At 37.0% G+C, this 15,598-nt stretch overlaps 2 protein-coding genes across 2 annotated transcripts; one reads left to right on the top strand and one right to left on the bottom strand.

Annotated features, from left to right (window-relative positions):
• The first annotated feature begins 1,314 nt into the window (after positions 1–1,314).
• On the top strand, positions 1,315–2,586 carry LOC106324359. The gene has a single exon (XM_013762339.1). The coding sequence runs from the start codon at positions 1,315–1,317 to the stop codon at positions 2,584–2,586; it is 1,272 nt and encodes a 423-aa protein (XP_013617793.1).
• A 7,402-nt stretch (positions 2,587–9,988) lies between these two features.
• On the bottom strand, positions 9,989–11,023 carry LOC106322923. The gene is made up of 2 exons (XM_013761079.1): positions 10,559–11,023; positions 9,989–10,295 (listed from the first exon to the last, which is right to left on the bottom strand). Exons 1-2 carry the CDS (start codon positions 10,981–10,983, stop codon positions 10,172–10,174), a joined length of 549 nt encoding a protein of 182 aa, XP_013616533.1. The 5' UTR covers positions 10,984–11,023; the 3' UTR covers positions 9,989–10,171.
• Between the last annotated feature and the right edge of the window lie 4,575 nt (positions 11,024–15,598).

Here is a 15,598-nt window from a genome sequence, read left to right as displayed (position 1 = left end):
GCAAGGTACTATGCTCTGTTATGTAGATGGCGCTTGGGATGCCATTACTAGAAACTGTGGCACAGATGGGATCTTCTCGGGAGAGGGCTCTCGCGCTTACCCTGATCCCATTAGCGACTCGCGTCGCTTTGTTTCATCGGCACTTATGGCTGAATGCCTCGCCATCCGTTCGGCGGTTATGTATGCCGCCTCGTTGAATATTAAATCCCTGGTGATACTGTCTGATTCTCAGTCCTTGGTGAAGCTTTTGAAGGAGAGAGGCTCGGTACCAGCTTTGTTCGGCATTTTATTCGACATCTATCACTTTAGTTTGCTGTTTGATGTTATTTTCTTTTCATATGTACCATGTTTAAGTAATGTGATGGCTGATTCGGTGGCAAAATTAGCCCTCTCATTGCTAAACTTAACCTCCTCTAATGGAGTGTAGACTTTTAAGTTGGAATGAAAGTGTGTTTGCTCAAAAAAAAAGAAAAATATCGATACGGCAAGAAAATATTTGTGCAAACTACTAAACTTGACAATATGATTTTGTTTCGTACAAGAAAGCAACATTGTACATGTGATTTATCACACAAGAAGAGAGTTGTCGAACGGCGATCTTGTCTCTTTGTGCCCAGTAAGAATACTATCTTATCCAAGACCAGACGTACGTGGTTCATGTGATTTCTGATATGAGAAATAAAAGATTTAAACAAAAGTCGTATATGTGTTTTTCTGCTAGGTTATTAGTAGGGCATGTTTGTCTTCCTCGCAAGTCGTTTAAATTACCGCACTATTTGTCAATTTATCCAACACTAGTATTGATATTAGCAATATACCATCTACGATCTATGATTGTGGTAAGGATTTGAGAAGCCATCAAACTATTTTACTCTCTTTTTTGCTGGCCAGTTTTTTCTTTAATATTTTTTGTAGAATGTCTTGAAAATTGACAAAGAAAAGGCCTGACTCCACGCAACACTTGAAACATTTTTAGTGAGATCTAATAATTATTTAAAATGTCGATGAATTATCGTTACAGTTTATTATGCAAATGACCTCAATTAAGGGGGTTTTATTAGGAGTCACATTAGGATAATGACATATTCCTATTATTCCTTTAGGATATTTACCATTTATCTTGGGATATATTCCTATTCTTGAGATGTCGTTGATGTATATATACAATGTAAAGTTTAACCTAAGTCAATAAGAAAGTCGAGTTATCAAGTTCTCAATATTCTATATGGTATCAGAAGGTTTTTTTTTCTGAGACTAAAGTTGAGATTGTGAAGAAATTGTTGGGTGTTTCAAGACCGGAGCCCCATATCAGTCATGGTTGAAGGAGACAACTCTCCTAAAGATAAAAGCGAGATGTCTAAAGTCAAAGGTGTTGAAGCCGCAACGCCGTACTCTCTTCATGCCTCCGATAATCCGGGAGCTATGATAACGTCTGTGACGTTAACTGGAGAAAATTACAGTGAATGGTCAAGTGAGATGACCAACGCTTTGCGAGGAAATCGCAAGTTAGGTTTCGTCAATGGCTCTGTTCCTAAGCCTGCTTCAGATGATCCCAACCTGGAGCTTTGGCTCTCTGTCAACTCCATGATCGTGAGATGGATCAGAACGTCCATAGAACCTCGCGTACGGTCCACGGTGACGTTTGTGCAGGACTCAGACAAACTTTGGGAGAGTCTGCGTAAACGGTTCTCGGCTGGTAACAAAGTTCGTGTAAATCATCTGAAGGAGCAGCTTGCGTCGTGTCGTCAAGAAGGAAAATCTGTGATCGATTTTTTCGGACGTTTGTCTAAATTGTGGGAAGAACTCGACATGTATCAGCCTCTTCCAAACTGTACATGTTCTGCGGCTGCAGAGATAGAAAAGACCAGAGAAACAGAGAAGATGCATCAGTTCGTAATGGGATTAGATGAAAGCCGTTTTGGCACGATCTGCCAAACAGTCATCTCTTCCGATCTCGACATGGAAATAGGAGAAATCTATGCGAAAATTGTTAGAGAAGAGCAGCACCTGAACTTAGCTAAAGATCGTGAGGAGCAACAAACTGCTGTGGGTTTTGTCGCTAAAACGGAAGCTGATCAAACAAGCTTGCGTCCCAACGGTGGAAGAAGAGTTCCTCAATGCACACACTGCGGGCGTAGAGGTCACGACAAATCAGGTTGCTGGCAAGTTATTGGATTTCCTGAATGGTGGGAAGAGCGTCCCCCAAACAGAGGAAGTGATGGAGGAAACAGAGGAGGATCTCGAGGTAGTAGAGGTCGTGGATCTTCCAGCGCTGATCGTCCAAGAAACTCTGGTGCTCGAGCAAACGCTGCACACGCCACAACATCAAACTCATCCTCATTCCCAGAATTTTCAGATGAACAGTGGAAGGTATTGTCTCAGATGATAAGTGAGAGGACTCGCGCACCTTCGGACAAGCTTAATGGTAAGCTCAGACACGGAGACTTAATACTAGACACGGGCGCGTCTCATCACATGACAGGAGACAGCTCGTGGCTAGCTAACATCTCGAGTATATCACCGTGTCTTGTTGGCTTCGCAGATGGAAACAAACCTATGCGACTCATATTGGAGTTTTACCATTAACAAATCGCATTACTCTTGAGAATGTTTTATTTGTCCCCAATCTCAACTGCTCATTGATCTCGGTTTTCAAATTGTTGAAGCAAACAAACTGCTTTGCATTACTAACTGATATGTTGTGTGTATTACAGGACCGTTTTACGAGGACTCTGATTGGAGCCGGTAAGGAGCGAGATGGGGTATATTACTTTCAGGACGTCATGGCTGCAAGAGTTCAATGCATAATTAATCAAGCTGTTAGATTGGTAGATCAGTTACGTTGGCACCAGAGGCTAGGACATCCGTCGTTTTCAGTTTTATCTTCTTTACCTTTTGTTGTTTCGAATAAACAAGGTTCCCCTAGTCCTTGTGACACTTGTTTTAGGGCAAAGCAAACAAGAGAAGTTTTTCCTGATAGTTTGAATAAAACTACTGAGTGTTTTGATATGATTCATTGCGATGTCTGGGCCCCTTATCGAAATAAATCCTCTACTGGAGCAGTTTACTTCCTAACCATCATAGACGATTATTCTCGAGCCGTCTGGGCCTATCTTCTGCTCGAAAAATCGGAAGTAAAAGCAGTACTTCAGAATTTTTTTAAGATGACTGAAAAGCAGTTTGGTAAATCAGTAAAAGTTGTCAGGTCAGACAATGGGACAGAGTTTACATGTCTTGCACAATACTTTAGAGAGAACGGTGTCGTACATCAAACCTCCTGCGTCGGAACACCTCAGCAAAATGGGCGTGTTGAAAGGAAGCACATACATATTTTGAATGTCTCAAGAGCATTATTGTTTCAAGCTGGACTTCTTGTCAAGTTTCGGGGTGAGGCAGTTATGACTGCAGCACATGTCATTAATCGGAAACAAAAGTTCTTCAAAACCGGTCACCGTACGAGTTGTTACATGGGACCAAACCGCAGTACGATCAGCTGCGAGTCTTCGGCAGCCTCTGCTACACACATCTTCGCTCTAGAGACAAAGACAAGTTCGGTCATCGTAGTCGACGTTGCATTTTTGTCGGGTATCCATCTGCTCAAAAAGGCTGGAAAGTGTTTGACCTTGACAAAGAAGAGTTCTTGATCATTCGTGATGTTATCTTCTATGAAAATGAGTTTCCTTATATTACTGGATGAAAGGACTCTCTTGAAAATCGATCTAATGTAAGTCCTGCAATTGAATCACCAGACGATGATTGGGAGCTAGCACCAGTCACCAGTTCGAACGACAGGGGGAGCATCACACCAGTTACTGAAAATAGTGAAGCTCCCACCACGGTTTCTACACAAGTCTCTACTTCCGCTGACACTACTAATTTAGTTGATGATCTTGTGGATACAGTAGACCACTCGGAAACAGATCCAGCTACTGATCCTTTAGTTACAGAAGAACTTATGGAACCTCTTACAGAACCCATTACACCGACTCCGACCTCTCCAGAACAGTTTGGTCGAGGTCAACGAGTTAAAGCGCCACCAGTCAGATTTCAGGACTACATTGCCTACACTACAGTTTGTCTTCAATATACCCCACTCGCTCAACAAAGTACCGCTCCGACGTCCTTGGAAACAGTCTCAGGTAAGACACCGTATCCATTAGTAGAGTATCTCACTGACATTCATTTCTCTCCGTCGCATCAAGCCTTTGTTGCAGCTGTTACTGCGGGTGAGGAACCAAAACGTATTGCAATGAAAGACAAAGTTTGGCGTGAAGCTGTCACAAATGAAGTTGTAGCGCTTGAGGATCAAGGAACATGGGATATTACCGACCTTCCTCCAGGAAAAGCTGCTATTGGTTGTCAATGGATATTCAAAATCAAATATAATGCAGACGGAACAATTGAAAGACACAAAGCACGTCTTGTTGTTTTGGGCAACAAACAAATCGAAGGAGAAGACTTCAAAGAGATGTTTGCACCAGTGGTTAAAATGACCACGGTTCGCAGCCTTCTTCGTATTGTTGCAGCTAAGAAATGGGAGATTCATCAAATGGACGTGCAAAATGCTTTTCTTCATGGAGATCTTGAAGAAGAAGTTTATATGAAGCTTCCACCAGGTTTTGCTCACTCTGACCCCAACAAAGTTTGTCGCCTGCGCAAGTCACTGTATGGTCTTCGTCAGGCACCTCGGTGCTGGTTTGCTAAGTTGTCTCAAGCACTCATAAAATTTGGTTTTATACAGTCATACTCTGACTACTCTCTGTTCTCATATACCAAAGATGACTGCGTGATCAAAGTGTTAGTCTATGTTGATGAACTGGTCATCGCAAGTAACGATATTCCAAGATTAATCAAATTCAAAGCTTACTTAAGCCAATGCTTTCGTATGAAGGATTTGGGAAAGTTGAAATATTTTCTAGGAATTGAGGTTGCTCGGTCGGAAGAAGGAATTTTCTTGTCTCAACGCAAGTATATACTGGACATTGTTGCTGAAACAGGATTGTTGGGCTGCAAACCTACATCCACGCCCATGGAACAAAACCATCAACTTGTTGCTGACGATGGACCATTATTCGCCGACCCAAGTCAGTATCGTCGGTTAGTTGGGAGACTGGTCTACTTGTCAATCTCTCGACCGGGGTTGTGTTACTCGGTTCATTTGTTGTCCCAGATTATGCAGAACCTCGTCAAGCTCACTGGGTTGCTGCTTTTCGAGTTGTTCGCTTTCTTAAAGGATCACCAGATCAAGGTATTCTTCTTCGCGTCGATGCCGCACTTGATCTATCAGTTTATTGTGATGCAGACTGGTCCTCTTGTCCTACTTCTCGCCGATCACTTAGCTCCTGCGTGGTAATGCTTGGTGGGTCACCAATCGCATGGAGAACCAAGGAACAAGACACAGTTTCACACTCTTCTGCAGAGGCCGAGTATCGTTCCATGCGTCTGCAAATCGAGAGCTAAAATGGATCGTCCCACTTATCAAAGATCTTGGCGTTACAGTACCTCAACCTGTTCCTTTCTATTGCGATAGTCAAGCTGCGATTCACATAGCATCCAATCCGGTCTTTCATGAAAGAACTAAACATATAGAGCGTGATTGTCATAGTGTACGTGATGCGGTCAAAGCTGGACTAATCTCTATGCGCCATGTTCGGACGAAGGATCAACTGGACGATATCTTGACCAAAGCCCTTGGTCGACCACAGCTTGATTTTCTATTGCCCAAGTTGGGAGTTCAGACTTTACACTCTCCAACTTGAGGGGGAGTATTAAGAGTCACATTAGGATAATGACATATTCCCATTATTCCTTTAGGATATTTACCATTTATCTTGGGATATATTCCTATTCTTGAGATGTCGTTGATGTATATATATAATGTAAGGTTTAACCTAAGTCAATAAGAAAGTCGAGTTATCAAGTTCTCAATATTCTACAGGTTTCTCTAGCATTTACAAATGATTTTTAAATGCCAATGCATTTTGGGTGATGGAAAAACAAACATTGTGTTTCGTGTATTATTGGGATCTGAGGGCCACTTCAACAGTGAAGAAACTTGGCATATATGTATTGCACCACATATATATATAGCTAGCTCGCTTTCGAGAATATAGAACCGAAGTAATACAAAATTATATTGTATATGATTACTTGCTTGTTTTTTTTCTTTCTAAACTGTAAACATTATATAATGAATAAAATCTTAAATCTGAACTTTTTTGGCAAAAAAGAAATAAAAAAACAAGATGGACCACGAGTTTGAGACTAATCTAAGCCCCTTATCTCAACCACGAGCTCAAAATGATTACTTACTTGTTATATGAATATATATATATATAAACAAATGTTGTTAAAAAAAACATATAAACAAGTAATCACTTTGTATAATTTCATATGCAATATATATTTTCAATATAAGAGTATGTTACTTAACTTACTTTTTCATCTATAACTTTGCTTGGTCTTTTTTTTTTTGATAACAACTTTGCTTGGTTTATTTCTCGTTCTCCATTCACTTTTATATTTTTGATTCTCCCACCACCAGTGGTTTCTTGATAGCAATCCGCTGAATTATCTATTTTAAATTCTTATCGTTGTTTTCAAAGAAATTATTTTCTTGGAAAACTATCCAAAGATATTCAAAAATGCCTGTAACAAACAGATGCATTCCGTCTTCTTTGGATTGTTTAATTCGTGATATGCTGCTCCCGTTTCCAACAAGAAGCTCCAGTAGTCATCATTTCCTTCTGGTGTTTTATTTATGTTATTCCGAAGTACAAATGCAAGTCAATCTCAACGTACTCGATACATTTGAGATTATAAACTTTTATAAATTTTACTTGATTTATACTCTTATAAAAAGTTACGAGATAATTATGTTTCTTCTTCTCACAATTTAACCGACTGTAGTTTGATAAAGGTTTGCCTAATCAATCTCATACGACAAAATTTAGCCCCTACAATGGTGTGTGTAGTTTTGTAGACGCCTATCTTGATAATACAACTATCGATCTCTCTCTGCACAACACACCTGTACTGAGACCTTAACAAACTTTACTTTGAGTTTTCCTTCAGAAACTTATTATAGGAAATAGGAAGATTAAATCCAATTGATTATCAATAATCTTTTCTCTTCTCTCTTTTTTCTCTTCTTTTTTTTTTGTATTGCACTTGATCACTTTGTATAATGATTCAAGTGGTATCTTTAATCAACGCATACATTAACTCAAACGGTGTCTTTTAATCAACGCATATGTTTACTCATAACCGACACATTTTGTTTGAAACATTGTTTCCTTTAATTAATTAAAGTCCAACCATTTATCCTGATTTAGACTTCTTTGGTTGCATGATTTGTCGTATGTTAGATTATTTGTGTTAAGCTTTCTTAAGAAATTAGTAGCAATATTGTAAAACTCTTAAGAAGGCAGGCTATTAATTTTAACATGATTATAAAAAAACACATACACAAAAAAGAAACTGTTTCAGTGATTTGATGATAAACAATCTATAGCCTATAGGTTTACATAAACCTATAGATTATTAAGAGCAGGACCACTAATGATAACTCATATCAAACTTAAAGAACATTCAATAATTCCATGAAAATAGTTGACAACTTGTTGATCTAGTTGTTTGAAAAAGATTCCAATTAAAAAAGCATGTCTAATTTCACACGGTGGTCCAGTTTGAGGATAAAGAAACACAAAGGTCCAACATCCAATAATAGTTTACAAATGCTTTGAAATAAACTACACCGACGTTACTATCTATGATGTAAATCTATTAAAACAACGTTAGCTTAGAATATGGTTTTTTGCTCTTTTGGTATCAATCGACTGATTGTGAGAAGAACTGCTTTTGCATTTTATGTTTTGCATGAGTTGAATTTGTTTTTGAAATTAAATACGATTTTGAAAATTTTAGCCCGTAATAATTAACTTCCACTTATATAAAAGTATTATATATATCTAATATGTTTAGTTTATATATATATATATATATATATATATGATATGTATTAAATGTTGTTCCAAAAACAAAATGCCTTTGTGTTTGTTGCCATGTAATTCTGTGACATTCTGATTATCCCTTGAAACAATCATAATATGATGGAATGTATATAAAAGGTTGCTGACGCGTGAATTTATCTAATTGGTTCCTTCTTACCTAATGGAAAGATTAATTAGTGAAACATCGTAATGTATTGATTAGAATTATACTACTTTCCTGAAAGTAAGATTTTCTATGGTATGCACGCTTATTAAAAATTTAATAAATATTTATAATTTAATTTATTTTTTACTTTATTATACACTTTCCAATAACTTTCCACCAATGAAATTTAATCAATTCAAATATTCTCAATTAATATTCCTCAAAAGTATAAAAAAGTACCTTAACAATATAGAAAATCTATCTTTGTTGAACAAGAAAAAAACCTAAAACATCTTGCTTTCGGGAACGGAGGTAATATTATTTATTGGTTAATTCCACCCACTGGCTATTGATTCTTGTCAGTGACTTACTTTCTCTAAAAGTTGAAATTTTATATAGGGGCTTTGATATTAAGTGAAAGAACACGTATTCATTAGCTTACGTCCCTTTGTTTCGTCGATAAAAAGCTGAAAACATAGAGAACATATATTTATAATCTATTGTAAGATTCATCCAAATGTACCTTTAGCTTAACCTTGAATCTTGATCGAAGTTCCAAACTTTCAGATATTTTTGTTGTCGTGACATTTGTCGCGCGACCGTTTGAGACTGTTAAGCTAATAAAATATAATTCAGCGCTTAAATACCTTATGTGCCTATGTCTCATTGTCAGAAACTGATTTATACTCCTAGTGAATATTTTGATTTTGATTTAATTTGTTTGTTTACAACTGTACGTTTGCGTCTAAAAACAAATCATTCTTTTAAGGAGTATTATTTATAAAGAGTTTAGGTCCGTAAATTCAAAAATAATTTTAGGGTTTGATTAGCCATCATCATCAGCAGATTCTTCACTGCGAGCTTACATAAAGTTTACCTAAATATAACTCAACTCGAGAGGAGTTTTACTACAGCCCATGGAATCTTATTGGGCCTATGAGATAATTCTGAAACTCTGAGTCTGAACCATCATGCATGTTTCTGTGAGATGAAAAAACTAGTTGCCTTGCCATATGTAAGTAACTCTACTTACAATGTTCCTAAAGAGTTTTCCTACTATAAGTTAGAATTAGAATTGTACACTTATATTATCATTGATGTGCCTTTTAATCAGACACGTTTTGATTATCAATGCGACCTTTTCTTTCTGAAAGTAAAATATGTGATTATATGTCACTCACCGTTCATCTTAAGAAGCAAAACTAGCATTCTACATCTCCTTGTTAGAGAAACCAACAACATACAACATACAACACAGTGGGATGATTTGATGAGGACAGTGTCCAATACAAATAAGAGTAAGATTAAGCTTCTTGTGATTCGATATGTGTTTCAATCTGCGATTCATAGTATATGGAGGGAGAGAAATAGAGAAGACATGGAGAAGCTTCTTCACCGGCAGCACTTCTAATCAAGATGCTGGATAAGAACATGAAAAACAGATTCACTGTTATTAGAAGGAAGGGAAGGGATGACTATGAAGGAGAAATGACATTTTGGTTTACCACAAGACAAAGCTATATAAATGTAGTAGAGAAAGTTTAAATCAAAAAAATAGTAATCTCTTTTATTCAGATTAGAAAGGACACTTGATGTAACAAGGATGTTTTATTTTTTGAGTTAAATTTAACATTCAATTCAAAAAAAAAAAATTCAGATCATAAACACAAAAACTATCTTGTACATTCAGTAAACCAATATGTATATGCAAAACTATCAAAACACAAAAAGTATAATGGAAGGGGTTGAATATGCAAGTAACCTATACCTGAAATGCATCACCTAAAGGCTAAAGCTAAGATCAACAATTTGCATCCATGATTTATCTCCATTAGTCAACAAATGGAATGGATTATTAGTCATAAGTCACAATAAAAAACATTGGAAGACAAAGATAGATGTCTTAACATTGACAAGAACTCATCACCAAAGGCAAGTTACATGCTCACTAGAACTTACAATGTACCAACTTAAAACCGAAAAAAGGAAGGAGATTTATATACTGAAACCGTGTTCAAGAAGGTATATCTCCATCAGGCATCTCCCAGTTGTCTTCTTCTTCATCCTTCTTCTTACTCTTGGTTGCTGCCGCTGCTGCTTCTTCTCTAGTCTCTTGAGTAAACTTTGCAAAAGGACGCCTGAAAAACAAAACCACAAATACAAACTCAATCCCTCTTCCACGTTTCAATTCTTGAAAGCTACTCTCTCCAAGGTTTTATAAAACAAAATTGTTTACTTTTTTATTATATTAATTAATGGTAAATTGTAAAATTTCATTAATTAAATTTTATTGGTTAAAAGTTACAGGAATAATTGATTACAAATAATAATAATTGAAATTTAATATGTTTTCTTAATATTCAGTAAAAAAAATCACAAGATAGGAGGTTAAAGACAAAACCTTTTCTTGTTACGCTTAGCAGCATCACGAGTCCTACGCTTCTTCTCATCTTGCTTGTTCTCGAAGTATCTCCTTCGCTTACATTCCTGTATAACTCCGGTTCTCATCACTTCCCTTCTGAAACGATTCACCAGCCTCTCCTCAGACTCCTTATCTTCAACAAACACCTGCACGTTGTACCCCGAGCTGCTGAAGAAGAGCGTGTTCGCGTACGCAAGCGACGGGCATATCACGGAAGCGAGCTCCGAGGAGAGCGAAGCGGTGGAAGAAGGAGGTTTCTCGATGGCGAGATCGTTCTTATTCCGCCTGTGGGAGACTGTTGGAGTAGGGAGAACGAGGCTCGGAGGAGGAGGAGCAGGTTTGGTCTGAGGTTTGAATGGGGAGATGGAGGAGATGAAACTCGTGACTGAGAAGGAAGACGCCATTGCTGCGATGAGGAAGATGAGGTTTGAAAGTATTGTAGATAAAGTGTGACTCTGTGGATCAGTTACGGGTCAAGATATTGAACCCGGTGGGTTTGGGTATTTAAAACCGGATGCGATATGGGCCAAATCGTTTCTTATGGCCCATTGCTGGATTATTTTGTTATTCGTTTTTTTCTCTTTCGAGTTTACCTGTTTTTTTTTTTCTGTATGTTTTCAGTTTTGACTGAGTTGATTACTTGTTTATTTAGAGGTTTATTTAATTTTAAAATATTGCAGTGTCTGCTATGGTTTGATTAAAATATTTCCCTGGGAAGCGATTATGGTGGTGACTGTCTACGTGAACTTACTCTTTATTAAATCAAAAAGTCACTGTATATTTTTCAAAATATATTTATTAAGGTGCATTAAAGCTACTTTTGGTTGCTGCTTAATATAATAAGTCTACATGATTTCAAAATCAAGATTTGATGCAACTAACGAAGACTTGAGATTGGCCGGTTGGGCAGTTGTTGATCTCCTATGAATCTTACAGAAAGCTATCTATGTTTTTTCCTTAGCTACTATATACATGTGGAAGTTCGTAAATAAACATACTTTAGATTGTTCAATTCTGTAGTTTTGTTTTTTGAAAGAATGTTAAATTAATTCAACAAAAAAAAAAATTGTTTTTACATTGGATGTTACTTGCTATTGAAAGTTTAAATTAAAAAAAAAAATTTAATTGAAATAGTAAACTTTTTGGCGTTGCCTCTATCTTGAAGCAAACCATTCAGCCAATCCTTTGTCGTGAGTATGGCCATTTGTATCCGGGAGTATGATAAACAGGTTGTGAACCTGTTTATCAATCACTTTGATCAATGTGGCCGATAAAGTAGGTGATTCTCCATGCTTCCTTTGATTGCGCTCTCTCCAAATTGTATAGATTCTGTAATTATTTAATTGATTTTTTTTTTGTTCAACAGATAATTATTTAATTGATTAAAGCGTGAAAATATGAGTTAAAAACTGTTCATTTTAAAATTTGAACAAAATGTTTGCTTCTGTCTTTATTTATCTAGAGAAACAATATGTTGTTATGTAGATCACTTGATTGTTTCTTTTATTTTCACATATCTGGATTTAGTTCCAAGTGAAGACATGTGTGGCAGACAGTCGCGGATGTACAGCCAACAAGGTTAGGGTAGCTGCCCCCTATAGATTTAAAAAAAAAGTTTTTTTTTACTAAATTATAATGAATTTTAAAGAAATTGGATAAATTTCCCCCCATAAAACCTCAAACTTAGGATTAAGTGTGCTTCATTTGTAAATTTTAAAATTTTGCTCCCCATTATAAAACTCTCTAGATCCGGTAGCAGAGTAAAATTGTTGCGGGACAGGGGAGGAGTTATAAGCTCCTCCCTAATATTTCGTGTTTCTCTCTTTTCATTTAATAAAAATGACAAAGAGAGTGTTTCCAAGAAAAGAGATGAGAGAGAGAAAGCTAATTGATTAATCTAACAATAATAAAAGGAAAATAACTCAATGTTTAGCTATGCCAGGTAGACAAATTAATTCAGACCCATCACAGTGCTATATTATGCCATGTCATTCCCTATAGCTTTCGTAGCCGACTGATCGCCTTCTTTTTGATCCTTTTCCTCTGAGAAACCCAGCAGCTTTCACCTCTTTAGCTTCTCCTCTGTAACGTCAACGAATCATAATCGTGATCCATAAAGCTCCATCATTTAGTCCAATAACTATATAATCTATCTCTTCTCCTCCGATTTTGATGAGAAGAAAATGACGTAGAATCTATCTTTTCCAGGTTCTGCCAATGTCATCAACTCTAGATCAAGTAGGCTCTCATCTCTCCCCCTCTAATTTTGTTTTATAATCTATATGCAAGTTCTTTGTGTATTTGGTTATTCACTCCTGTGTGTATTTGAATCTCGCCTTTGCCTCTTTTTAATTCTCTATGCTTTTGCCTCTTTCTGATTATACCTTCATGATTTTTATTTTGGGAACTTTTGTTCATTATTTGATTTTCGATTCTACTAGTGTTTCCTGAAAATCGAGTGACTTGTATATTTATTTTTCACAATCGTTTCTTCTGGTTCTGTAGAAAATTGAAATTGCTGTTTAGCTGCTTCGTAATTATTATTCTTCTTACGTTTGATGATTTGTCTTTGAATCGATCTGAGCTTGTTATATTTTTTATTTATTTTGTCAACTTGTAACCTTTGAATAGTCTCTGTTCTTGTTGTTTTTTTTTCCTGAACTTATTTACAATTTTTCTTTTTGTTTGTTGTAACTTTTCTGTCTGTTTATATTGTTACGATGCAGGTCAAAATGCAAAGACTCTTTGAGACCTGTCCGAGGTGGTGGACAAGGTGCTGGTCCTGCTGCGCCTCCTGTGAGAAGACCACGACCTCGACACTACCCAGATGTTAGCATTGCAGAATTGATGGCTTCCCCATCCCGGCTTCAGATGCCTCTCATACATACTGAGAAAGAAAACAATGGGCTTTGGTGAGTTAGATTTGTTAAACTTTATGTTTACTTGCTTCTGTTAGTAATGTTATAATCTGTTCTTTTTTTATTGGATTGAAGGTTTAAGATATTGACAAATGTCTAACTGACGATTGTACTTCAATCTACACCTCTGACTGGAGGGTAGCCTGGTACAATTATAGCATGGTCTCTGATGAGATGAAACTTACCTGGTGGGGAGACTTTGTGGTGAGAGTTTTATGTTACTTCTGTTAGATTTTTATGACATTCTCATATTAATATATATTATTCTGATTGCATAATCCTTTTCTGTTTCATTGCAGCAAAAGTATTATTGGGACCCCATTCATTACAATGTGGTGCGTTTACATTGGAAGAAGACAATGATGTCGTTGATCTCCAACTTCATCAGCAAGCGCAAGCGGAGTGGCAAGATACCTCCATTCATGAGTTCAGAGCACTGGGGTGCTTTGCAAACATATTGGGGTACTGAACCTGCTAGAAAGAAAAGCAAGTCTGCTTCTGAAAGCCGCTGCTCAGATCAAGGAGGTCTAGGTCAACACATCCACACTGCTGGTTCGACACCATTTATGAAGATCAAATATGATATGGTAAATATGAATGTTACGTTTTAAAAGTTACTCACTTGTAGTTATATCACTATTAAATCTCTTACTAATACATTAACTTTATTTACATGGTGTTTAGATGGTTGCTAATGGTGGGATTGAACCCTCGTTGATTGATCTTGTGAGAAAGACCCATACTCGGAAAGATGGCACATTTGCAGATGGTCGTGCAAAGAAAATTGTAGAAGATGTTGAAGCTGCAGTGACCCATTCTGAAGGACTTGGCGGGGAGGGGTCTGCTGCAACAAACACCATCACTGCAACAACTTGATAAGTTTTTTATTAGCCACGAAAATTGACACATTTCATAAGTGGCTGTTAGTTAGGGAATATTCCGTTGCTATATTGTGGTAAATCTGCTAGGAAAATTTTGTAGCCAATTCATGGCAAATAGCTAAGGATTTAACGAGGCAAAAGCGTGGTGATAATTGTGGCATTTAGACAGGGACTAAACAATGGCTTATTCGTAGCTAATAGCCACGTTCACAAGCCTTGGCAAAACCGTCGCATACGCCACGGACAGCCACGGCCTCCACTTTAGCAACGATCGTATTTCAACGAAAAATAATCGTGGCCTTACGTGGCGATTTTCATTTTAGCCAGAGATGTGATCCTTAGCCACACCAATTTCCCTGGTCATCCGATACATTTCTTGTAGTGTTTGTGGCCAAAACCAAATTAAGTTGTAGTTTAAAGATTTTTTGGATTCTTTATCTTCCATTACATCAGATTCATCACCGCTAAATGGTTTGAAATCTTCTCAGAGCTCTCTTGCTTAATCAGAGAAGAGATTATTCATAGATATTACTGCCTTTACTTCGCAGCGAGATGGCTTCACCAAAATGGAATTGAGCTGAAACACAGTCTGGAAACTCAAATTCCTAATGGCGCCACCTTCATCACCATCGGCTGTATCCAAAGAAGGCATTGTATCCAAAGAAGCCAGTGCCATCCTAATGTAGGTTGTAACCAGGTCTTATTTTCCTCTCTGGTTTTAATGTAAAACTAAATATATATTTGATTTCTGTAGAATTTGATTAGTGATTAAGGTGAGGCTTGAGGAGTATTGAATATTGATCGCACAACGACTAGATTGTTCTACTTCATGTGATAGTTTAGTTGGATCCTGTTATACGCTTTTGAGTATAACCATTTACAAGAACCTACTGCTAATGTAGTGGTGTCTTTTTAAATTAGCTCCGCCTCCCTCTGTACTTAAAGCACATCAATTAAACATGTGATGACTTTTTTCAATGACTTTTTTATATTTTAATTTGCTTTTTTAGTAAAAGATTGTGGTAGCTATATAACATTGATTTCAATATTTATGTGTTGAATAGGACGGTGTGATACTAGGTGTGGATACTCGAGCAACTGAAGGGCCCATTGTTTCTGATAAGAATTATGAGCAAATTCACTTAAGGGTACCAAACATATGTTGATGTGGGGCTGAACAGTGCATTCCAAGTTATGAAGATACAACAATGTACGGTTTG

The sequence above is a fragment of the Brassica oleracea genome, chromosome C2 (genome assembly GCF_000695525.1).
Source record: "Brassica oleracea var. oleracea cultivar TO1000 chromosome C2, BOL, whole genome shotgun sequence".
Taxonomy (NCBI): Eukaryota; Viridiplantae; Streptophyta; class Magnoliopsida; order Brassicales; family Brassicaceae; genus Brassica; species Brassica oleracea.
Note: the sequence above shows the minus strand (reverse complement) of the source record. Positions and strands in the feature narration are given on the sequence as shown.